The 24,748-nt window shown below is 38.9% G+C and overlaps 2 protein-coding genes across 2 annotated transcripts in view; both read left to right on the forward strand.

Moving 5' to 3' along the window:
• The window catches only part of LOC113964071 (amphiphysin), a 112,960-nt gene that overhangs the window by 73,108 nt on the left and 15,104 nt on the right, over window positions 1–24,748 (forward strand). Inside the window, exons 8-17 of the mRNA XM_027675883.1 lie at window positions 675–750; window positions 1,637–1,719; window positions 4,332–4,470; window positions 5,940–6,068; window positions 10,883–10,990; window positions 14,255–14,278; window positions 15,850–15,873; window positions 18,498–18,530; window positions 19,898–19,948; window positions 22,052–22,171. Coding sequence (XP_027531684.1) covers window positions 675–750; window positions 1,637–1,719; window positions 4,332–4,470; window positions 5,940–6,068; window positions 10,883–10,990; window positions 14,255–14,278; window positions 15,850–15,873; window positions 18,498–18,530; window positions 19,898–19,948; window positions 22,052–22,171 — 787 coding nt within the window. The remainder of the gene's footprint in view (window positions 1–674; window positions 751–1,636; window positions 1,720–4,331; window positions 4,471–5,939; window positions 6,069–10,882; window positions 10,991–14,254; window positions 14,279–15,849; window positions 15,874–18,497; window positions 18,531–19,897; window positions 19,949–22,051; window positions 22,172–24,748) is intronic.
• On the forward strand, window positions 16,096–18,441 carry LOC113964072. The gene is made up of 2 exons (XM_027675884.1): window positions 16,096–17,407; window positions 17,543–18,441. Exons 1-2 carry the CDS (start codon window positions 16,201–16,203, stop codon window positions 17,986–17,988), a joined length of 1,653 nt encoding a protein of 550 aa, XP_027531685.1. The 5' UTR covers window positions 16,096–16,200; the 3' UTR covers window positions 17,989–18,441.

Consider the following 24,748-nt stretch of genomic DNA (forward strand, 5'->3'; position numbering starts at 1 on the left):
ATTCCAAAGATTATTTTTTTAATAAAAGTTGGGGGAAATGACACATGAAAGTTTTAAATAGGAAAAGGAATAATACAAAACCTAAGAAAACACCTTCTGCTTCTGAAAGGTAGAAGATTTTTGACTATATGTGCAAAAATGTCTTGTCTATATTAAAGTATTTTCTCTTTCATACATGTGCATGTGTTTCAGGGCTGATTTCTCTAAGGGGGACTGAGCATGGGACACCCACCTCTGGGCTATACTGAGCTGTATACATTAAAGCTGACCCCAGAAGAAACTGCATCACTTTGGTGCTGCAATAGCATCTAGTGTGCTGTCTGGTGGGAGATGGCCTGCCCAGAGCACCTTGCCTCCCATGTGCTCGTACTGCACTTGTGACCATCCTTTTCCACTCTTCCCTTCTCTAAAACAAGCTGAAAGCCCCCCAGTGTGGAGTAGTCTCAACTTGGTTTACTGTTTGGTGTGAGATATGATGTTTCTCAACATGAACAGAAATAATCATGAACAAACTAGTCTGAAATTTTGACATTTTATCCAGTTATTTACTTTGCTGAGAGTAATAGTCAAGAATGTTGCTTGTAGTCTGGAAAACAATTAATTAATTTGCCTTTGTGGGCCTCCCACCCATATCTTTTATTCTCTTTTTCCTTTCTTTGTGCTATCCTTTATAGACGAATTGGCTTCTATGTGAACACCTTCAAAAATGTATCCAGCCTTGAAGCCAAGTTTCACAAGGAAATAGCTTTAGTGAGTAAAAATTACTATCTCATGTATAATGGATTACGATATATATGCATGACAGCAAACAGATGTCTTGTAGTAAAAATCTAGCAGAGGCACACGTGAATTTGCCGTAGGTACAGATTTGTAGTATAACCATTGTATTTATTTCTACGTGCCATATTTTTCTCTCCTTAAGGGAAGAGCAGCCCCTACAATTTTGGATTACAGTGCATTATCACTTGTAGCACTAAATTCACTTTCTACTTTGCTTATTTATTGTTGCCTTCAGTATTTTTACCATGTCCAATTTCTAATCACCTCTTTGCTTTAATCAGTACAAGAAAAACATGTCAAACATTCCCTTCAAGTCTGCTATATATATTGTCAGCAATGCAGCATTATATCTGTGACTGTTAGGCAAATCAGGTGGTTTCAGTGAGGATCTTTTGAATGTGCCTGGCTAAGTGGTAGTGTATTATCTATAGTAACCTACTAATTGGAACCAAAATTTTTTTTGAAAACTGGCTTTACTGAAATCCTATGTGAATTGGGATTAGGTTTTTGGGCAGAAAATATGAATCTTCTTGGCTACCCATGCTCTAAATTTCGAGTGACCTCCTTCATCAGACTTCACATAGCAGTCAGTCACACTTATGAACTTGTTTGCTGAAAAATAGCTTATGTTTTTGAAGAACTGCTATTATCTTTGATTCTGTGGATTTTGCTGGGTTTCCATTTAGGCTTTTGCTATGCATGGCACTGAGAATTTTTGAAAGGATTTATACTGTAGTGTAAAGTCATCAGATTATATATTACCAGGTTATGAGTTATCAGACCAGATTTATCATCTGTGTTTTAATCATGACTGTAGTCATTCACGTAAACTCAGGCAAGTATTTTGTTTTCACAGCTATGTCACAAACTATATGAAGTGATGACAAAGCTGGGGGATCAGCATGCAGACAAGGCCTTCACCATTCAAGGGGCACCAAGGTGAATTTACTGCTTTTTTTTAATGAATTACATTGCAGTAGGCTTTGTGAGTTTCAGCATATGTAGCAATCACCTACACCATGTGTAGCGATTGCTGCACAATGTGGTAATGAGTGTTGTTTGTTCAGGATGATAGATGAAGGTACCTTGGATGGAGTTCTTATCAACAGGAGTAAAAATGTAAAGCGCACTTTCTCACCAACTTTTTTTCGAAAAAGTCCTTTCACCAAAAAAAAAAAGAATGAAAGCTGTTTCAATTTAGCCTAGTTCATTGTAGACTGTTACACCAATTTGCAGCAACCAAGTGTGCAGCTTATTTATTCTCAGATGCTTAGTTTACAGCGATGTTGCTAACTCTTACAATTTTTTTAAGCCTTTAGATGTGTTTATAGCTCCTATTATTAGGTGAGAATCCCAACCTTCGAAAGTCAACTTTTATCTCTTTTGCTCACGGGGAAAAGTCAAGATCTGAGGGTGCATCATAAAAGCAGAAAAGCTGAAGTAAAGAGAATGTCACAAAATACCATATTTTTAAAGGCTTTCAAGAGAAATCTTGTCTTAAAGCACACACGACCAAAAAGAGTTTAAAATAAGATGGTGCTTTCTTGAGGTCAGTGGATGCCAGTACAGTATTTTGATTTTTTGCCTTCAACAAATAGCCTTTCTACCATAATTTGATCTTGTAGTACTCTAATAGTGATATGCAGAAAAAGTTAAAATTGTAAAACAGTGAGACTTACCAAGACACAATGATATTTGGAGTTAATACATAAAGCCTGAATTTCTATTCAATCCCAGCTAATCAGAAGCAACCAGAACAGTGTTATAGCTACTGCTAATTTGCTCTCAAACTGGACTTAAATTAGCAACAATTAAGACTGACCAAACAACGTAACATCTGCCTCTAACATATGGCAGTTATTCCTACATTTGTTTTAATCTCACTTCGGAAGAACAAAGAATGAAATATTGAACCGTCCTCCCTAATGCAAAATTTAGAACTACTTTATAAGCACATGACAAAAATTTGTGTTTTGGATTATTTCAGTGGTAATCCATGATAATATGTGTTTATATAGTGCCTCCAGAGCTGTTAGCTCATGCATCAACACTTCCAGCCCCTTTAGGATGGATTCACAAACTGGACTATGTTTCCATAAAGGATTTGTAAAATACTTTTGTGGGACGTAAAATAATGTAGTGTTGAGAGATTTCAAGCAGTTTTTGTAAAAAACAGATATTTTGTCATCCTGTCTCCTAGACCACGTCCAACATGCACATGCTTGTTTCCACTGAATTGCTCATTCCATTAATGAGAAGATAATTTTTGCTGCAAATGACTAGACATACATTAATGCAGTGTTATCTCAACTTACTTTAAAAATGCTTTTTAAAAAAGCATTATTTCTTCAGTTGCTATGTTACTCTCTTTTGCTGTACTATTCACAGAACCTTATGTGACAATCTGGATAGATTTTGACTTTCGTTATTAGTGATGATACTCTAATAGACTATTATGGAGTGGGTCTTCATAAGATAAAACACCTTTCCTTTTTAGATGCATGAGAATTGGATACTAGACAAGTACGATATCTAATATTTCCTTTAAAGAACTGTGTAAAAAGAAAGATTCTAAAAACTTGTATGCTACTGAATGTCCTGAAGGTAAATATTGTACCTGGGAAAGAAATTTCTTAATGACTGATTATTTTTTCTCTTTTAATATTTCCACAGAAAGAGGTGGTGAGTGTGAGCTAAGCTTGTCCTTCTAAAGAGCAAATTTTTTGTGTTAGATTTAGGATAATGTTTATGCTGTGGTCTCAATCAGGTAGTGCTTCTGCTTTCCCTGAAGATGTGTAGGAGTCACTCTTACCAAGTACACATTGAGTGCTGTAGTTTATAGCCTCCCTGAGTATAAGCTTTCAGCATTTCTAGGTAGCTGAATATTATCTCAGTGTTTGCACCAGGTTCTTTCATTAGAAGGAGCAGATGTGTTCTTAGGACTTCATCAGATCTTTTCTTAGTATCAGCAGAGCTCTGTTGAAGTCACTTGACTGCTGCTTGTTTATAGTTGTGGTGAGTTGTCCTTCTAAGTTGTGATATGTTTATAATAATCTTGGCTGTGTTTTATTGAAACCTTTCTGAAGTTGTTGAGCTTTTAAAATTATTTGCATTATTCATTGTTATGCCTTCCTATGGGCTTTTTTATCTTTAGAGTCTTTTATTCTGAGAACCGTGTGAAATGAAGACAGTAAATCTATCTCACATTTTATGATAGTTATAAACTTATAAATGAAATGGTATTTCATTTCAGAATCTGAAAAAATGCAGGTATGCTTTTTCCTTCAAGTTATAATGATCAGGTAAACAGATGTTCCAAAAATCAAGATGATTCAAAATTAAAGCTTCCTTTGACACTGTAGATAACTGAATTTTAATTGCATTTAGTTACAATTTTAGTTTTAATCATTATGAAATTACTTAGTTCATCTCCAGTGTGTACTGCCTCTTGTCGTCACTGGCAGGGATGCAGTTCAACTGTTGCATCAAATTGTCAAGGTGATAAATCAGCAAGATATATATGTCCTCGCCATTGCTTTGTTTCTGTCTAGTGATTCAGGTCCACTCCGCTTTGCAAAAACACCGTCGCCGCCAGAGGAGGTCTCTCCCCTGCCCAGCCCTACTGCTAGTCCCAATCATATGCTGGCACCAGCATCTCCGGCACCAGCCCGACCTAAGTCACCCACACAGGTAAGCGAATACCTAGCAGGAGAAACTGGCCTGTTGTGCAGTGAAAGATAGCTGAGATGGTGGATTTATCTAGGCTGTGACTGAGTCACGACAGGGAGGCCACTGGTTCTATTGCAGTCTGTTCTGTTCATTAGTTGTTCGTGCCTGTGTCATGACATGAATGGAAAATGGTTTTTATATAAGGGGGAATGAAGAATTTTTAAGGTGCCTGGTGAATTGGTGGGACTTGCAGTGACAAAGCAAAATACTTCATTAAAAGTTGCATTGTCTCTAAGGACCCATATCCCAGCAGTGGTAGTTGGAAAAGCCTGTTTCTAAAACCTCCTTGTGAATTTCTGTACATTATATATTTCTACTCTTCATTCATCTTCAAATTTATGCTTACCCTGGGAAAAATTAGCCAGTGATATCGCTGGTCTGGCCAGCCTCTAAAACAGTAAATAATAAAGCGAGCTTAAATACTGCTGTGCTAATTACTGATAATTAAAGTCATAACTTGTTGTTATTGACTGGATTGAGAAGTTTGACACTGTTGGAATCACTGTTCTCACCAGTACTGGTAAAAGAAAAATCAGTTTCATGCATGAGTTATAGATGAGTTTCATCTATAGTGTAAGAGTTAAATGTGACACTTCGTGAGCGTATCAAAAACTTGTGTTGATGTTACAGATGTTTTTGGAATTGGGATAGCTTCTGTGATGAATGCTATTTCTGTGCTGGGCACACATCAGATGAAGTTTAATTTTGCATTCAGTGAACATGCTTATTTTCTCTGGTCTCCCAAAGAGAGTGTCTGAATATTCATCTGGTAGGACTCAGTCTCATTGGTGCCAATGGTGTTATGTCACCATACCACCTCAGGATTATTTTATGGATTTATTTTCTTGATATTTTGATAGATTTAAAAATTATCCAGTACTATTTGGTATTATTCCAAGCAATTAGTTTGTCACAGTTATACAAATCTCTGGAGAGCAGGGAGAATTAGTAAACTAAGCACCTTTGGTTCCCAGAAATTATACGGTTTTAGCATTAAGTATGCTTTAAAAGTAGCAACAGGTGGGCAGGGACAAAATCCCAAAGCTAAACACAAATGAACTCAAGAAGCTGAAAAGCTGCAGAGGCTTGGTTCTGTGCAGTATCGTCCTTCCAACTGTGGGCTGCATAGGAGAGCGTCTTGCACTGTGTGCCCTATTGCAGCAGAAAAAAAAGCCAAAAATTGCTTTTATATGAAATCTGATACTTTGAGTCTGAAGGAGTTTGAAATATAGAGTTGTTTTGCTCTTCCCACAATGTTTATTTCAAGCATTTGGTGGTGAACAACTAAACAGTTCCTTTCAACATATGGCTTATTCTCATGGCTTGTTTAGGGTGAAGCAGTGGAGATAAAAACCTGAAACAGTTTGTTTGGGCCTATCTTACAGCTTTTATCCCTGAATTAATCTGTGACGTTTTTGCTATCTGCCTAGCTGAGGAAAGGTCCGCCAGTCCCACCACTGCCTAAGCTCACACCCACGAAGGAGTTGCAACAGGAGAACATCATTAATTTATTTGATGACAATTTTGTCCCAGAAATCAATGTGACAACCCCATCACAGGTAAGCGTCAGTGAATGGCTTACAGGTCCAAACCTTGTAATCACCCTAAGTTCTCCAAAGTAGTGCCCTGGGGGCTGATCTTCAGGAGGAGGGAGGAGGAGGGTGCAAGTAGAAGGCAGAGGCATAATTATCATTTTCTATATTCTTGAAAGGGTGTTTTACCATATGGTGTTTTACCTTTGAACAAGTCACACATTATCACTCAAAAGGGCTAACACTGCTAGCATACTGAAAAAAATGAGACATCTCCTGAGAGGCCTGACTAAAAATACTGTGAAACAGTTGTGTTTGAGATTTAAATACATCCAGGTTGCATTATAAGCTGAGAGTTTATCTAAAATGCTTTTCTCTAATCCTAAGCATCTCAAATGGAACTTTACAGTGATCCTTCTTTATTTCTGTTTCCTTCATCAAAATCATTAAAAGTATTCCTTTTTTCTTTTGACTGTTTTTTTAAAAATGGAACTTGGCTGGTTTTTAGAAGTAAAAAAGGCTGCTTCAGCTAGCTTATTCATTCACTTAGTTTTGCTCATAGAAACATTACACAGACGAGAAGTAATCAAAATTAGTTTTATCTTGTTATTCCGAAATTTTTAAAAGTTGCATATAACAAACAGAAAAGCCGGAGTTGTGTCAGATAAGTCTATAAAATTTGTATTCAGCTGTTCAGCTTTTACATAGTTATGGGTAATTGCTGGTTGTTCAATAATGGACCCTTTCTGTTATGGTAATTGCAACTCTGAAATCTGAGCCTGTATCTGATAGACTGTGGAGAATTATGTAGATCTGAAGCTTATGCAGAATGTTTATGAATTTTTGTTTTCATGTGAATCATTGGTTTTGTACAAATTTGTTTGACAACACAGGAGAATGTAGGCACAGCAATGAACAAGTTATTTTATACAAATTGACTATATGCTGCTTTGTTTTCTTGTGTAGGGGAGAAACAGGCATTGCTGTCTGTAAGGATCTATTTGGAAGAGAAAAAAGTTATTTATAGTAAAGTCCCCATGCAATTAAAGAATTAAAAGCAACTCCCAGAATGCAGCCACTGCTAGGCACTCCTTCCGAAGGGAGATGACAGCTCTGTTGCATCATTGTACCCTGAGTTAACTACTCTGTTCACATGAGCCTGGACATCAGTGGTAAAGAGTTGGTGTAACCTGTGCTAAATGCATCCCCCTGCACTACATACTGTATCCAACTAACATTCGTATGTTAGGCTAGCTGGGGAAGCAGAAATGGAACTGGTTTTCCATTAAGAGATGACACTGGAAGAGGGCTTTAAATGAGTGTAAGTCACATTTCCAGAATCTTTACATCTTTTCTATGAGAGGTTGGCATAAAAATGGAATGGGATAATAAAGGTGGGGCATACTTCCGAAAACTGAGATCTTTTCCTTGTCTCTCAAGGAAAAATGGATCTCCCTTCAGTGAGTAATTTATGTCCTTCCCTCCTCTGCAGTCAATGACTTGGGAATGACCTATTCATTCCCTGGCCACCTTCTCGTGAATCATCTGCACATCTCTCCCCACAAAACCCACCCCCATCACTAAAGCATCCTTAGTGTATCTGAGATCCCTGAGTATGTACAGACATACCCAAATAAAATGATGTATAGATTTTGAATCCTTCTGTAAGAGAACCAGTTATTGAAAATATATAGCATGAAATCCACAGGAAACATGGACTGATTCCTCTTGGTGCTTATGGCTTCTCCTATACTCCCAAAGCCCTTGTTGGGCAGTATGGAAGAACGCTTAAGCCTGCAGAGCCCACTAATGGTGCGGGACTTCCCAAAGGACCACCATTGGTGTCCCAGACAGTGCTCATGCAGAGACACAAACCCAACAGGCTGAAGAATAGAACTTTGCTGCTTTAATCCAATGTTTCAGAGCAGATTACAAACAGGCAGAACACTTTTCTTCTCTGCAACATAAATATTCTGTAATTGTTGTTGTTCCTCCTTCTTTACCAAGCAATACTAATGCATTTGCTGTTGTGCAAGATGCTGAAAGACAGTTCTGCTTGATGCTGTTGAATATTTTTGCACTGATTCAACAAAGAAACTCACATGTCCAGGTTATTCATTGTCAAGAATGGATTTAATTACTGCTAAATAAAGGAAAGAGGTGAGAAGATGAGATATCTGGTTGACTGGATGAAAGAGTCATTTGGAAATGAGTGTTCCTTGGTTTTTTTTCATTTTCTTCACATTTCTCCCTAGAGTCCAGTTACTAGCTTGGACATTGTAGGCCTCTATATGCCCTCTACAGATACTTAACATGTCTGAGTCTGTCAGGCACCTCTGAAGGGAACTGCTAAGGCTATTTTAAAGGTTGTACAGACTGTGTGCAGAGAGGGGGTAGCAGTTCTGGTACTTGCTGCAGGTTTCTTGTGCCTTCTCCATTCCTTGCACATACCTCTCAGGTGTACAACCTTGCTTCTTCCACAGCCACCTCTTTCAAATGTTTCATTTATTCATGCTTTGTCATGCTATGGTGGAATAAATACAGCATGTTTGGCAGACCTCCCTGACACAGCTTTTTCCCTTATTGAGGGATTTCCCGAGGTTCCTGTTTCTCCTACATCTCCATGTAATGTGGTACCTTAGGTACTCTTATTTGGGCCTCTGTCGCTAAAGAGAAGTGTTCTCTTCATGTTGTTCTGAGGGTTATGGGTGATGTTAATTTTTGTAGTCAGTACCCTGTCACTACAGATACCTTACCTGTCATCATGCATGGCCTAAGTAAGACTCCTGTTCATCGGATTCAGTCCTCAAAAGTAGCAACTTCTTTCTCAGACCTCATTGAAAGATAATTAACATTTCTGTCTCCATCCATTTCTGACTATATGTCAGCAAATGCTGTGTTGTTTCATCAGGGTGTATGAACATATGAGCATTAGTGCCCCGAGGGTGTATGTGATGAAGTCTAAATGCACTGGATGGAAGGCATGTCAGAATGAATATAATGAGGGTTACTGGGGGGAATGGTGGGTTTGACTTTTTAAGTACTACACTATCACACTGGCTTCAGTTTGTCAGAGCAGTTATCCCTCATCACTTGTGGCCAAAAGCAGAGGCCAAGGGAAGAAGATAAAAAAAGGCAAGCAAAGTTGGTACTCTTGACATGCCCTTCTACTATATTCTCCCAGCCTCCGGTCATTTGCAACTCAGAGGCTTCTTCAACATGATTTTTACGTATTTAGTAAGCCTCAACAGACTATTTTGGCACAAATGTATTCAGTCTTTCAGCATGTGTACATTTTTCACATTCACACTGCCTGAAGACAAGAAGATCCCCAGCTGAACTCTGTGCCACATGGAGCACCACCACCTTTTCTTTATTCTGCATCTGTCCCCATCAACTTTGCTGCCATCAGCCTTCCTGCTTTGGAAGAATCAGGGAGCAGCCAAACCCCTGTGCCTCTCACGCTTGTATAGACCCTGCTCATATCATCCCTAGCACACCTCTTCCAGATTGAAGAGTTCCAGGTTACTCTGTCATTCCTAACACGGGGGCTGAGGAGCTATTTTGACCATGTTTGTAGGTGACACAGAGAGCTTGGGTGTTTTGTGGCATAATGGAAGCCATTAATTACCTAACTTCGAACATCTGTTTACCAATAGTAAAACTAATTTGGAAAGTTTATATTCTTAAGTGTTTTAATAATAGAAAGGCTTTGTTCATTTATTTTACTATCATTGTCATCATCATCATTATTATTATTATCTCCTAATTTTATTGGTTTACTGCCCTGTTGTTGCAGACTTGCCCTGTTGTACAAGCTTCTCCCACTATTTAATAAACACTGAACAACTAGCAGTAGGCAGTACCAGCCTCATTACCAAGACTAAGATGCTTACCTAGAATATTTATAATTAGTGATAATTGCGTCTCAGCTACAGTTTCAAGCTAATTAATATTTTACGTTGAAGCACACTAATTGTTCAGGTTACTTTACAGCAGGAAAGACCTATATCCCATTGAAACAAAATATATATATTTCTGTTGACCTCAGAGGCCTTGGCTAATTTATTAATTGCTAACAAAAAAAGACTCTGCCATGTAATCCAGTTTAGTGAGAGCATATCACAGAATCATAGAATGGTTTGGGTTGGAAGGGGTTAGAAGAGACCTTAAAAATCCTCTAGTTTCAACCCGCCTGCTGTGGGCAAGGACACCTTTCACTTATCCAGGTTACTCAGAGCCCCATCCAACCTGGCCTTGAACACTTCTAGGGATGGGTCATCCACACTTCTTTGGGCAACCTGTTCCAGTGCCTCACTGTCCTAAAGAGATATTTCCTAAAGTTTAGAGCTAAGGGCAGCATTAAATGTAAGTAGGTGTTCATGTTCAGAATTGAAATTTAATTCGAAGGCATTTATATCCTTCTGTATTGGCTTTTTATTAATGTTTGTGTTGGGGGAAGATTCACTTATTAGAATGTATGAACACTGCGTGCCATTTATGTAGTCTTTAGCTTTGGTGTCTGTCTCAAAGCACTTTAAAAGGACCTTCACAGTCAAATAGTGTACACTCAGCACTTTTTTGAAAGGATTGTGATTGTTTAGGCTGGAAAGGCAAAACTGTACTACAGAGAAATTGAAGGCATATAAGAGTGAATCTCCTAAAATTAAAACTTATACTAAAGCTCAGGAAAATCTTCAGAGCTTCCTCCCCTCCTGGCATGCACAACAGCTAGTAAGTCTGTGATATAATTACTTTCTTCTTGCGCCTCTTAATATTTTACTGCTCAGGGAAGTTTTTGAAAGATAAGTTTTTCAAGAATTATGTTTCTCTTCTAACAGAACGAAGTACCCGAAGCTAAGAAAGAGGAATCTTTGCTAGATTTGGACTTTGACCCTTTCAAGCCAGAAGTTGTACCAACAGGAGTTAGTCATTCACCCATGTCTCAGGTATCTCTTTGCCTTGAGGTAGGCAAAGCACGTGAATACAACATGCTGTGTTTGGTAGCAAAGATTTGCCTTGTGTATTAACAGTGTATCTGCAGTGTCTGAAAAACTTTATTTTTCTGAGAGGCTCTATTCAGCCATCTATATTTCCCCCTCAGTAATCCTGTACTTGATGATGTACTGGAATGAGAGTAAATTGTCAGGTGGTAAAATGAGATGTCTGCCAATGAGAATGGTTGCTGGTACCTTGGCCTGGACTTTGGCATGCTGTTATTTTCCATCTATAGAATAACTCTTAGTGCAAACATTATAATTCTCCAGTGCTTGTTTTTCTGACAACTTTTCTGACCTGGCCTTGATTCTTCATGTCTGAAGAGATGCCTCGGGGGACCTAGGTCTCGTGGAGTCAGCACGCAATTGCTTTGCTGTGATGGAGTTTCTGTACCAGGCAGTGGAATGATCTGAGTGGTTTTGCTATAAATCTGTTTTAGACCTAACCTTAAGGAAATTGAGGATATGGAATAGGGTGTTTCCTCGTAGAATGTTGTGTTATAGAAATTCTGCATTTAGTAGTAATATTTGCCATGGTAGTTTCTTGCAGCAATATGAAAAAAAAAAGGGAAAAAAAAGATGAAAATTAATAAAAAAGGCTGATATATCAAGTTGCTGGTATTCATTGGCTTACCCTACAGGACCTGCTGTTTTAAAGTCCAGAATTCACCCTCACTGCCCAGAGGGCAGATAGTAAAGTGGGGAAGATCTCCTGGCCAGCATATCTGTATCCGTCTTGTACTCAAAGAAACAATATTAATACATCATTAGCAAGACCTATTATCCCTGTGGCTATCACTAATCTGGCTTGTTCTGTGAGACGTGAGAGGACTAATCAGCTGTTCAGGAGTGCAGCATTGGGAAAGGAGTGAGAAGACAAGCAGGTTTAGGGCTGAGATAGTCCTGATTCTCTGCTGATCTCTTCCTCAGTTAATTAATTTCTTACTTGGTGTGCAGTGCTAGTTATGTAATGAGGTCTGTAGTGATCTCTCATGGGATATGCACTATCAGAAAAATGATGCATTGTCAGCATTCCAAATGCTATCTGAAATTTCTCACTGAGATTTGCTAGAAGTGCTTCATTCTAGCAGAAGCTTTTTGCATTTTACTTGGGGGTTTTTTTCCCCCTCTAAACAGGGAAGAGGATGGGGAAGGAGAATGAAATTCCTTGGCATTCACCAGTGACAAAAAAACTCTAGGTGTAGCTTTGCTAACTACCCTTTCAGCTTGTTTTGTAATAATGCTTATTTGAGCAGTGGGATTGTTAAACGAAAGATATTTAACTTTTGTGACAGAACACATTTGTTCTGACATCATATTGTACAGATTGTAGAAGAGTTTATTAGTTTAGTGAAAAACAGTTATTTTAGATTCAACTGCACCATATAATTCTGTATAGAAAAGTACATTGTAAGTTTTCATCTAGGTACATAGGAAGCATTCACTGAGCCCCTTCAGTCTCTCCTCTTCTTTCACCTTTCCCCATAATGTATGTATATGAGAAAGGATGGTCTGCATCCACAAAAGCATATGAATGAGTCAAAGCACCGTGTTTTTAGAAGGGAAGACAGCCCTGTGTCTGGGTCTTGGACTCACTGGATTTGACAGGGTCAGTGCTGTGGCAGCATAGACAGAATGAAACCTGTGGTTGCAGACTTTGGAGAGCCTGTGCTTGTAGAGAGATTAAGCAGAGATTAAGTGGTGTGTATATATTTTGTGTGTGTGTAGCTTTTGCCTCAGTCATGGATATTTTCCATTCAGCAAACTTCTGAAGAAGTGATGTGAAGACAGGAGTAGTCATCTGTGCATGATGCCTTGGGAGACCTGGTGTGACTTCTCTATTAATAATTTAATTAATTACCTCCCTCCACTGCTCTGCCAGGGTGATCAAACCACAGTAACTGAGCCCTGGCGTGCCCTTCCTCGATTACTTTTCTGTTTCTATGGCTGCTTCGGAAGTGACCTTTCTAAACCTGCCTGGCCCTCTTCTCCTTTTTCTAGCTGTGCTCTGTCTCACCTTTCCTCAGTTTATTCCTTCCCCCTCATGCTCAAAGTTGAAAGGAAAATGAAAAAATGGAAAATGAGCAATCTCTCCTTTCATGGAAGTTAGTTAGACATTTAGGGTTTGTACCATTTAGCGCTTTAAGAACAGACCTGTCGTTTTTCCTTAAAGCTGGAATGCTCAGCTAATAACATTACAGCAAAGTAAGAACATACACTTTTGAATTACATCTGCAGAAGCAGCACATACCTGGACTTAAACCAATTTAAAATGAATGTGAAATGGCTCTTGATGTTAATATGCTGTAAATCTGAGTAGTGAATTATTACTGTGTCTTTTGCTCATCAAAGCAGAAGTTGTTCAGAGAACCATTCTGTCCTTATAAAATATGAAGCAGGGAAGAAAAGAAGCTAAATGCACCAATCCTTTCTCTCACGCTAATGTTAGATGTCACATTCAACATTTGCAAATGTTTTAATTTCACATTTTACTTTATGAATATCTTTAGGTTTTGAGGGTTTGTGGGCTTTAATCTAGGTGTGAATATAGTAGATACATTTTGAAGCATCTCAGACAGCTTTTGTGGCCAACCAGCAGAGCTCCTTCTTATGTGGTAGGATATAAATACTTGGTATGAAGTCTGCTGCTTTTCTTTCATCTGTCTATTTAGCTCTTCTGTTAAAAGGTCACTAACATTAACCAATTGGACAAAAAGAAAATATTGGTTAACTTTCTTGTTTTTTTTCCCCAAAAGTATACCGTTTTCCTTTCTGGTGCCAGAGTAGTGAGAAAAAACACTTACCAGTGGATTGTTGGGTCATTTTTTTACTGGCTAGAAAACCTGACCTATGTAAGCTCGTTAAAGCTGACACCTTGCAGAGGCTCCTGTACATGTTGAAAGTCATTCAGTCACCAGCTCAGAATCTGGCCGTTACTCGTGCACGTGACAATGTGAGTTTGCTGGAAAGCAACAACTACTTTTAAATAGGAAATAACACAATGCATTGCATACTGCCCATCCTGTATAGCCGAGAAGAGTATTATGCAGATATATGCACACAGATGTGCACGCATGTGCTAATATATAAAATATGTATGTATTATAAATATGCATATAAATAAGTATTATCTTCTTAGTTAATGCACAGTGTTTGGATATACAGTGTATGAATGATATTTTTCTCACAGCCTCTTTTATCCACTCCTTTTTTCAGACATTACCATGGGATCTATGGACGGTAAGCCTGACATATATATTTCCATGCCTCTGATTTTGTAACAACCTAAAGTCAGATTTACAATGCTTTTACCAAAAAACAAGATAAAGAATTTATGGAGAATGATACTTTCAAGTATATGAAGCCACTGTTGCTTGGCCTACAAAACCTAAGTGATGTCAGTAATCTAGGCTAATAAAATTCTCAATCATTATAGCTAAGTGTGTTGCTTTTACTATGCCTGAATTACAGGTATTAGAATGTAATAATGGATGTTAATCACTTGATTTAATTACCTGAAGGTGTAGTTCCTCAGGACTTTAACCCAGTGGACAACCATTTTCTCAAAATTCAGGAAGGAAGTGAGAATTTTGTTTGTGGGCATACAGTGAACTGGACTTATTCACAAAAAAAACTGCTACTGTAGGAAACTGTATGAATCCTTCCTTCTTCCTCCTCGTGCCAAATCAGGTACAATGATCTGCAGGAAGGAAACAACTCATTTTTGTGAGCTTTCTTCTGACTTTATGTTGTGGAATTAGCTGGGTTGACTTGACATGGAGCCTGGTACATTCATTTTTGACCTTTTGTAGCTTCAGCCAGCGCAGAAATCTGTGAATACTTGTCATATATTAAGATTTGCAGCACTGCTTTGTGAACAAATACCATATGTGATGTATATTAAATGTTCGTCTCTTTCTATTGAGTCAGGTTAAATAAAGCCTGAAAAAAAAATCACATATGTAGACTACCCAGAATTTCAAGGCTGCAAATATCTAGACCAGCTAAAATATCCAGAAGTGTTGTGAATGTATTGCTCTAAACTTACATTAGATAGCTTTAACAATGTCTTCTTTTTGCACAGTTTTATTTATAATATTTTAATATTGTGTAAGTATTCTAAATTGTAATTATTTTTCATCTTTGCTCTAGTTTAAAAAAAAGAGTAGTGGACTTCACAGCTAAATGTTTGAAATTAGGGATACTCATTACAAAGTTTCTCTTAATAAGTTGAGTGCATAGTAGTTGTTGAACTTCCTGGGAACATTTGTGTCTGTTCAAAGTGGCAATGTAGACAGCAGGTTTGTGACTCAATGCCTTACTCTGTGTGGATGTAAATGCCTCTACAAGATAATGGAGAATCAGAGCTGCATGCTCAGGGTCCTCTCTCTTGCCTGAGTGATGCAGTGATGCCTGAGTGTAAATACAAGTAAGCCCCACCACTACTTGCATTGCTTCCTTCCTTGTCACTGTCTCACAGAGCAACTTCTCTTTTCAATAGAGATGTAATAGGATTCCTGCAATAAAAATGTCAGTGGTTCACAGAGGAAAGCAAGGAAAGCAAGATGTGACTTTTTTAATAATGTAATGCAGAGGGTTAAAATTCAAGGGCCTGGGATTAGTCTTCTGTGGAGTGGCAGGAAAGAACCTGCTGGTCCTTCCCCACACTGGTAACTCCTGGTTAGAGAACTGCTAATTAATGAACTGCTGCTGTAACAAAGTACATTATGGTCTTCTTTTCTGTATATGTATATATTTATACATATATCTTTATATTCATGACTTTATATGTATGACTTTATTCTATACAGACAAGCAGTGAATTGGTGCAGCCGGTAAGCAAACCTCCCCCCAAAACTGCAACCACTCTAGAGACATGCTTAATCAGTGTGATGTAATATATAGTTTTCTGGTTTTGTCTATCAGTGCTGCTCTTTTGCATTATAATCTATTGCCTCCAAATGTTACAAACCACATAGCTTTTCCTTAAATGGCTTAATTTAATCACTTCATTCTTTAAATTAAATTTGCTCCTGTAAAATATAAATTTTGTGTTTTCTCATCAAGTCCGCCTTTATCTTTTTCATCTTGTGTTTTTTCTTTGCTTTTCTGTCTGCTTAAAGCCTGACTCTTCAAAAAGTCTTTCCCTGTGTAACCTGGTCATGGAGGAAACCCCAAACAGTGGGTCATCAGAAGATGTTAACAGATCTCAAACTAATCTAGGTTCACTCAGCTGGGGCCTAGATGTTAGCACACCCAGTGTCAGCCAGGAAATTACTGCAGGCAGTTCTTTGCTTTTTCATGGGGCAGAGCAAACCTCAAGCCAATCCATGGGTACTCTGCCTACTAGTGTTTGGCCTGCAGTAGGTGAGCAGAAGGATGCTGCACCAGGGTCAGCTTCTGTAAACGAAAACCAGAGGACTTCACTGGAGGACCAGTTGGATGCCAAAAATGTCCTGTGGGAAGATGTGGTGACCAATCAGCCGTTAGAGAACATAACCAGTTTTGAGACACCCATCCTGGGAACTGATAGCTTGTTGGATGAACCCCTCCCATGTGATGTGCAAAAGGCAGAGGAAGAGCGTGAGGAAGACGAGTGGGCAGGTGTCAAGCCAAGTGAAAAGGTAGAGACCAGAGCTAACTACAAGGATGTAGAAGGTACAGAGGAACTGGAAGAGCAGGGTTGTGAAACCAAAGGAAACAGGGAGGCAGAACTTCATAAGGGTTTAGCAAAATCAGATCTTGAAATTTTAGTCAGCACAGAGGTAGAAAATTTACATGCGCTTGAAGATAATGATGGGGATACTGGGAGAGCTAGTGGTGCTAACCTAGAAAACCCTAGAGAAGAAGAATTCAAACAGGTCAATGTCACTGAGGAGACAGATGGAGAAATACCATTGTTGAGCACAGGGCTGGACAGCGGGGACAAAATAGTAGTGTACAACTGTAAAACTATAGAAAGCACTGGCACTGAACCTGAGAGAATCCTTGGTATCTGGGATCAGGACCATGAAAGAACATCTGAGGATGCCTTAGACCAAACTGACAGTGACACTGGAGAGATTACATCCATAGAGTGTATAAACATGAGGGCATGTGTTGACCTACAGATAACTGATGACACAGGAAAGTACTCTACAGATACTGTGAGCAATCTGTGTCATGCTGAATTATTCAGTGCAGAAGAGTCTGGTAAAGGAACTGAAGACAATAGCATCATCCACCTCCCAAATGGTAGTACTGGTACTGAAGGTCAAGCTGCTGCTGAACATGCCCAAATGTCTTGGGCATTGCAGCCCAAGACAGCCGATGCTGCTAGCACAAGCTGTGGTAATCCTTGCCTAGATAATGCAGAAGACCAAGTGACAGGTAGAGCAGCAGCAGCAGTCGCTGAAGAGCATCCTAGTGGCAGTGGTGTTCCTGAAGCCTTGGAAACAGATCCCTGGCAGGCAAACTGGGATCCAACAGTTACTAATGATTCCTGGGGTTTTTCTAATCTGTCAGATAGCCAAGCCAATGGACTGGATAATTGGCCCTTTTTCCCCAAACAGCAAGACTCAGAGGAAGGTAACATGGAAAATATTTGGTTGGGCATTAGTAATAAATGGTCTACGCAGGACTTAGGAGGTACTGATAACAGCTGGGGAGAAATAGGTGCAAGCACGGGCAATAAAATTCAGGAGACACCAGTAAAACAAGGTCATCCTGGGGAGCAGGCAGGCATTAACAATCCTGGACTGAGCAAGGAGATAGCTAGACCCTTGGCTCTGTTTCAAATGGGAAATTCCAGAAATGCTAGCACCGAGAGTTCAACTAGTCCTAAAGACAATGAGACCAACAACTCAGATTTATCTGAAGATGAAATTGCTAACCGGAGATATGGATTGTTGTACCAGGAAATTGAGGCTGATAAAGAAGAGGTACCTACCCCAGTGTGTAGCCTAGTCTAGACAAAGAGTTCCTTAGGCCATGCATAACCTTGTCGTTTAAAAACATTCCATTTGTGTGTTTCCCACTGCCCTTCCTAAGCCTGTGCTATTCTTTTTTTGAAAAATTGCCATGCAACTGTTCATAGTGTGGTGCCCTTCAGCCATGTAATGAAGCAGGCTGACAAAAACACATTTCAAAATGGTGAATGAAGCTTTGAACTGTGAAGGCACATTGTGTCTCGCAGCTTTTGTGTTTTATCTGTATATCTTTAAATGCACCTAGTCTTTTTTTATTATTGTTTTGTAAAAATGCTTAAGTGACTCTGCTTTTTCTCTTTCTTTTTGTTGTTTTCTTTAAACCTGTGATGCCTGTTGTAAAATAGCACGGTTGACAAATTTGTTGCTGCCATACCCTTTTTTTTTTTTTTTATGTCTGGCCTACATTTTTATTTTGCAAATAAAAATGTTTTGACTCATGTTCTGATCTAGTAAACAAATGATAATTTGTTCTGATCTTCACTTCTACTTAGGCATCCACCACAGCATTTAATGGATTTGCACAGGTAAGAAATAAACAGGTGTTAAGATAATTTTTTTTCTGTGCTATTAGGAGGGGATTAGAAATGGCTATACAATTTCAGGAAGTCTGTTCTACAGACAAGCTGCATAGCAGTATCATACTGTCTCAAATCCAGACCTTGTCTGTTCTCAGAAATTCTGCTTAGATGTTACTAGAATGATTCTAATATTCTTAGGACTCTTGGCCTCACTGAATTTAATAGCAAAAAACCTGACTACCTTTCTGGGATGGATTTTTTTCCTCCTAAAAGGACTGATTTAGCGTTTTTATTGTGCTCTTTTTCTAATTTTTCTCACAATCCCCAAATCCTGTAAAGAATGGTTTCCCCAGTTTCACATAGTTTCAGTGATTCTGTATGTATATATATAATGGGGGGGGGTTTTCCTCCATCTTTACTTTCAGTTAGGATATATTTTACTCTCAAAGTTAAATGTAAAGTATTTGTTTGCTGCTGTGCTGATAGTGAGACTGTCTTACCCATCACAGAGATACAGCACATGAAGACACCATGTTTATGCTTTCAAATTTCAGGCCTGTGTCAAGATCCCAAATTTCAGGTGGATAACCTGGGACCTCATTGTTTTCCAGCATCCTTTTAGAGACTGGCTTATCCACAGCACACGCTGTACACCATATTTTAAAAGCACACAAAAAGATTCAGCTTATACAAGGACAGAAATGAATCTTCCAGTGCTTAACAGTCTGCTCCAGGACATTTGGTTTAGTAAAGGATCTGGAAGGAGGGGGAAAAGCACAAAGCACAACCTCTAGTAATTAAGGCAAAATGTTGGTCTGGAGGAAATAAATATCTACTGCCCCCACTGCAGTAGGAAAATAATTTGGCCCAGCAATATTTTGCAAATTAATTGGTTCTGAATGAGCGAGGTGTTGGAAAACACCTCCATATTTCTACTTCCTTAATGCAGGTAAAATTCTAACTCTAGTTATTGTTCAAATAAAAGCCCAGAATCAAGAACATATGAAAATAGCTTAGAGCTAGTGTAATCTCCAAGCACAGCCATGTGTTGTCTGCAAAAAGTTTCACAGCTGGAAATTGCATTGTACCTGAAACAAAGTCCTTGCAAATCACATATATTTAATGAAGGGTTTTTCACTGCCTCTAGTGAGGTGAAAAACTTCTTAGTTTAGAAGGATTGAATATAATTGAATATAACTGAAAAGAGAATGTCTTTAATATTAATAGTACTTAGATAATCTAAGTAAGTATTACAAATAATTATTAGTTAGGTTGTATTTGTCATCTTATTCAGTGTGAATGTACTTTGAGAGACATCTACAAATATGCTGTCTCAAATACTTTTTGCATTTGTTTTTCATTTCTATATCTAGGATATGTCTGTATTGACAGTGCAATCAAGTGAGAATGTGACAGAGCCTTTGGTAAGTGGTGGCTTTTGGTTACTTTTTAAATGCCTTATAAAAAAAGGCATTTTTTATTCTTCCTTTGGGCAAAGAGATTTTCTCTTTTTTGTGTGCTTTCCATCCTTTAAATCACAAAAGCTTATACAACTCTTCTACCTGGAAGAGCTGGTGGGTGATATGATTGTAGTTTCTAAATCCATACTCACTGAACCAATCTTTTACAAGGATAGCACAGAGCAAAAGAAAAAAAAAACAACAGAATATTCTAAGATATATTTACTTTAAAAAGATGTAATTAAACCGTTTGTTCATTTATTGCATTTAAGAAATTACAAGAATAAATACTATGGTCCAATGTAGAGCAAGAAGGTGATAGTACGTGATGACTGTTTAAATATCTACAATATTGCTGTAGTTTTACCCACTCACCACATATTAATAGTGGGAATGATCTGCTTCTGACTGGACAATCTTTTTGAAAGTCATCGCACCTGGGCAGTTTCTTAGCTCCTCTTAAAATCTTTGGTTAGCCTGAAGTAAGGATGTGAATAGCAGCATTGCTGGGTGAGTGCTATAGTTACTTAATAGCAGCAGAGTGATATTCGATATTATTTAATGTGGCTTTTGTATAACGCCTCTGGTGGTGTTTGTGTTCATGATGGTTACTAAATATGGTGAGAGTATTTTTACTTGTAGCTGCAATGTGGTAGCTCGACTGAAGTCTGCTTGTCAACAAATGACTTGAAGCACATCAGTGCAATCTGCTTTATAACATGACCTGTGATTTTAAGCCTGAAAGAATCTTCCACCATTAAATCTTAGGAAACTCATTAGTCACCTTACTTGGGATAAATCTACTTTGTGTTTCTTATTTCAGTCCTATTTCTTCTTTGTAAAGTTTTCTAGAGCTGTAATTATACACTGCACAGAGGGATTTTTGCACAGCTTGGTACAATATAGTGAATGCTTCTTTATGCTACGCCAAATCCTGAAGGTCTTGCATAGGTAAACTTCTCTGTAAAATTAAAATTTAAAAATTTTAATATTTAAATTAAAAATTAGTCTGCTTAAGGTATATGTGAGTAAAGAATTGAGAGGTTATGGGTTTTTTCCTGAAAAATATCAGGAGGAGATTTTAGTATTTTAAAGAATTTCATGGAAACTATCCCTTCATGTCTCACAGGAGACATCACATTCTAGCCAGCTGCCTGTTATCAACTGCGAAACAATTGCTTTTGAGCTCCATATTATGCTGAGCGGTTTGTTCATGGCAAATTAATCTATTGGGGTTATTTTATCTGGTTGAGTCAGCCATCTTTATAAATGGAATATGCTGAGCACTGCTTGGAGCTCTCCCCGTGTATGTCCATGTGATGTTTCACAAGGTGATGTTTCCATTGGACATTGCACTTCTGCTGTGAGCTATTTTGCCGCAAAACTGAACTTGTTTCAGGGCTGGTGATATTTGATAGATCCTGTTGCTCAAAAACAAGCTGAGGCCAGAATTTAAAAGGGTGGAAATCCCTTTTAAGGGTGGGTTGATAAATGGATGCCTTCTAGGTGATTGAGAGTTCAAGAGAAAATGCATTTTAATAAAACACCAGGGATGATTTTCACACTGCTAGAATTTAGTTAGTGTTTGCCCTTGTGCATACAAAAACTGTTTGAGTGTCTGCTAATTGCTTCTTACCTTCACTGGAGGAGGGACTGTATTTTCCGAGGAGCAGTCGGAACTAGGGAGTAGAAGATAATTTTGAAAACTCATATTTGAAGACCGGGGTTGGTACACATGGGTGCCAGTTTAAACTTCTGGCCTTGCTGTCAGTTTCTGGAGCATTTTGGAGCAAACTGTGGGTGCCTTCCATCACCTCTTACTCTAGCTCAGAAAGCTATGCTTTCTTTACTTGTGAGGGAGGGATGTAAAACTGGCACATTTTACATATCAAACATGGAGGATGAAAATGTCCTTTAGATGCTGTCCTTTGCCAGGGGCAAAGCTCGGTAAGATTGAGCCTGAAGCAGTACTGTGCCAGGCACAGTTCCCTTTCTCCTCCTCCATTCCCACTATCATGTGCTCCTCAACAATTTTTCCACTGTCTACTTAAAAATCAATAACAAAAGGCCGAGGCTGAAGAAGCACCACCTGGGGAACTTAAGGTCGAGGAAACCCCTTCTCCTGCTGCTGTTATGGAAAAGGAGGCTGTCCCTGGTGAGCCTGCTGAACCAGCAGAGCAGGCTGTGGTGAGTGATCTGCCCTGATGCCACCTCTCGGCCCTCATCTGAGACACCTTTCATCATGGTGAATGTGCCTGCTGCATTTTAGCCATCCTTTCCATTGTCACCCTCCTTGGCTGGTTTCCCCAGTGCCTGACTGTGTCACAGCATGCCTCTCCAGCACTCGTCCTCCTTTCAGCCCTAAAATGTCATTCCTCTTATGTTTCGCGTTTTAGACTGAAGTTCATCTTAGTGATTGTAGTTTCACAGGTTGTTTGATTCCAGATGAACTTCAGAAGGGGAAAGAACTGATGCCGTTTTTAAACGACCTTATTAACAGTTTTCTGATTTCATTTCAAGATCTAAGCCAATGTATGTCTTGTATGATCCTTACTAGAGCATGAAAATTCTAGAAAAAAAAGTGATTGTAATATAAATGTCTACAAGACTCATGGTTTTAGAAGCCAGTTGTGGATCAAAGAGGGAACTCCAAACACCAGGATTTTTACATGCCAGAATTCAGGAAATGATGAGAGAAGAAGAAATTACAGGTCTGCATGAAGAACAAAGCAGGGCACACAATATCACTACAAATAAAGAGGTGGTCTCAGGCAGTAGGCATGGGGTTTTACTGCTAACTAGCATCCCTTTTTATACAGGTATCTCAGTGAATATCCTTTTTATCTGAGGTTCCTCTTCTACATACTGTTGTCAGAAGGTCTTGGTGGTGGATGATACCCACAGGCTAAGAAACCTTGGAGGAAAAATGCATCTGTTTTTGTAGTCTGACAGCTTTCATGCTTTCCTCAAGACAATAACATGTTCAAAGGCTCTAATGAGTGCTTGTTGCTGGTAGAATATGCAGATTACTACTGAAAAACTGGATGAAAAAAAGAGGTTGGGTTTTGTGAGTTCTGCTACAGAAGCTGGTGGAAGATGTATAGCTGTGCTTTTTGACTATTGAGCACAGTTCGGTACCATTAGTGTTCTCAGAAGAACAAGATTTAAGCTTACTTAGCTGCACTTGGCCTTGGGAGAGTCCGTATGTGTCTTCAACTGTGAAGACACCGTTTCACCATAAAATTAGGTGGTTTTCAGTAAGCCCTTGATACACTGCCACATGGAAAGCAATATTAAGCTAATGTAGATGCAAATTAGCTGAAGAAAGTGGAAGTAGCTATAGATGCACATACAGATGTGGCAGCAGAGAGCATGGATAGATATCCACTTATCAGATATGAAGCTACTGTAGCATTTCTCGGAGCATCTCTGGAGCTCATTTTTATTAAGGGCAATGGCTTCAACACCACGAGGCTAATGGTGACATTTATCGATGACTCCAGGTTGGGTAGTGTTGTTGACTTAGGAGGGTAGCATTAAGCCCACTAGCTCTACCTGCTAAGGACAGGCTGGTTGTCTGCTGGCAGTGTTAGACCTGCGCAAAAGCCACAGGTGATATTATGAAAAATGTCTTCAGCAGAAGGAATTGGGTACTAGCATCGGTTGCAAGGCTGTGGAGTGCAGAAGTAGTTTATTAAAGACTTTCTTAAAGATGAATTGATGAGTTTGCCTGAGTGGTTTCAACTATCTGTATCACAGGATTAAAAAATGGTATCCAGCACAAATGATACAAAGAGAGAGGTAAAACTTTAGCTGTAGCACCTGCCTAATTCATTCTTCCCTTGGTCCTATCTTTCTAATGGAGGAAAAATAATTTATTGTGTGAGGAAAGGTGGGCAATGCTACGGGGGTTGTTCTACAGGACTTTGGGGAAGAGGGCAGATAATACCTGTCTCTGTCCAACCCTACCCTTTCTCTGTGGACTCCTAGCAACAATGCACCTATGGAGGGAAGCAGTCCCAGTGTGTTCCCTAAAACTACATTTAGGGTTTAATTCTGATTACATTTGCATGAACTTTGAGTATTTGTTTCATATTTTTAATTCACTTTTGCTTGATTCCATGGTACACACTGGAGGAAATTACTTCAGGATCATCCCCTTCTAGTAACATAACTTAGTGGTCTATGGAGACCAGGCTCTCCCCTCCTGTGTGTTGCCTTTTTACTTGATATAAATCACAATAATAACTTGTTAACTCCGTACTAAGGCAAAGAATGAAATTTTCTATGTGAAGCACATTTTTTTTGTCAAACTGTTGTGCAGAGTGCCCCATGTAAATTTGATAGTTTGGAATAAAGAAAGAGGGAGGGAAGGTGGAGAGGGAAGGGATAGGAAATCAGTCTCTGATGATTTCTTCTCTTCCTGTGAGTGAATGTCAGGGAATAATGTGGAAGAAGAGATATTAATGAAGCTGAAAAGGTGGTTTTATTTTGATTATCTCTAAGGATTTAAGGAAGAAGAAAATGTAAAAGAAGTTCCTCATTTTTCTAAGAGGAAACCAGCTCCTTTTTGTCTTGCAGTAAAGACAAAGCAATGCTCTGAAGCCTGTTGCACATCTTAAGCACTAATTAAACAGGCTATGACTGCAGCACCATGCATTTGCTCGTTGGTTGACATGACCTTTTCAGGTGATCCATTTTGCTGCTGAGGAGTTCTGGGTCCGTGGACTGTCATCAGCTGCTCTGGCTGAGTCACAGGACTGC

Source organism: Neopelma chrysocephalum, unplaced genomic scaffold, assembly GCF_003984885.1.
Source record: "Neopelma chrysocephalum unplaced genomic scaffold, ASM398488v2 Primary Assembly neopelma1_26, whole genome shotgun sequence".
In the NCBI taxonomy this organism is placed as follows: Eukaryota; Metazoa; Chordata; class Aves; order Passeriformes; family Pipridae; genus Neopelma; species Neopelma chrysocephalum.

What these genes read in the sequence shown, in the direction of transcription:
- LOC113964072 (XM_027675884.1), top strand. Translation starts at nt 16,201, where the DNA reads ATGGAGGAAACCCCAAACAGTGGGTCATCAGAAGATGTTAACAGATCT. An exon ending in TGCAGAAGACCAAGTGACAG is followed by an intron (nt 17,408 to 17,542) that starts GTAGAGCAGCAG and finishes CTAATCTGTCAG; the next exon opens with ATAGCCAAGCCAATGGACTG.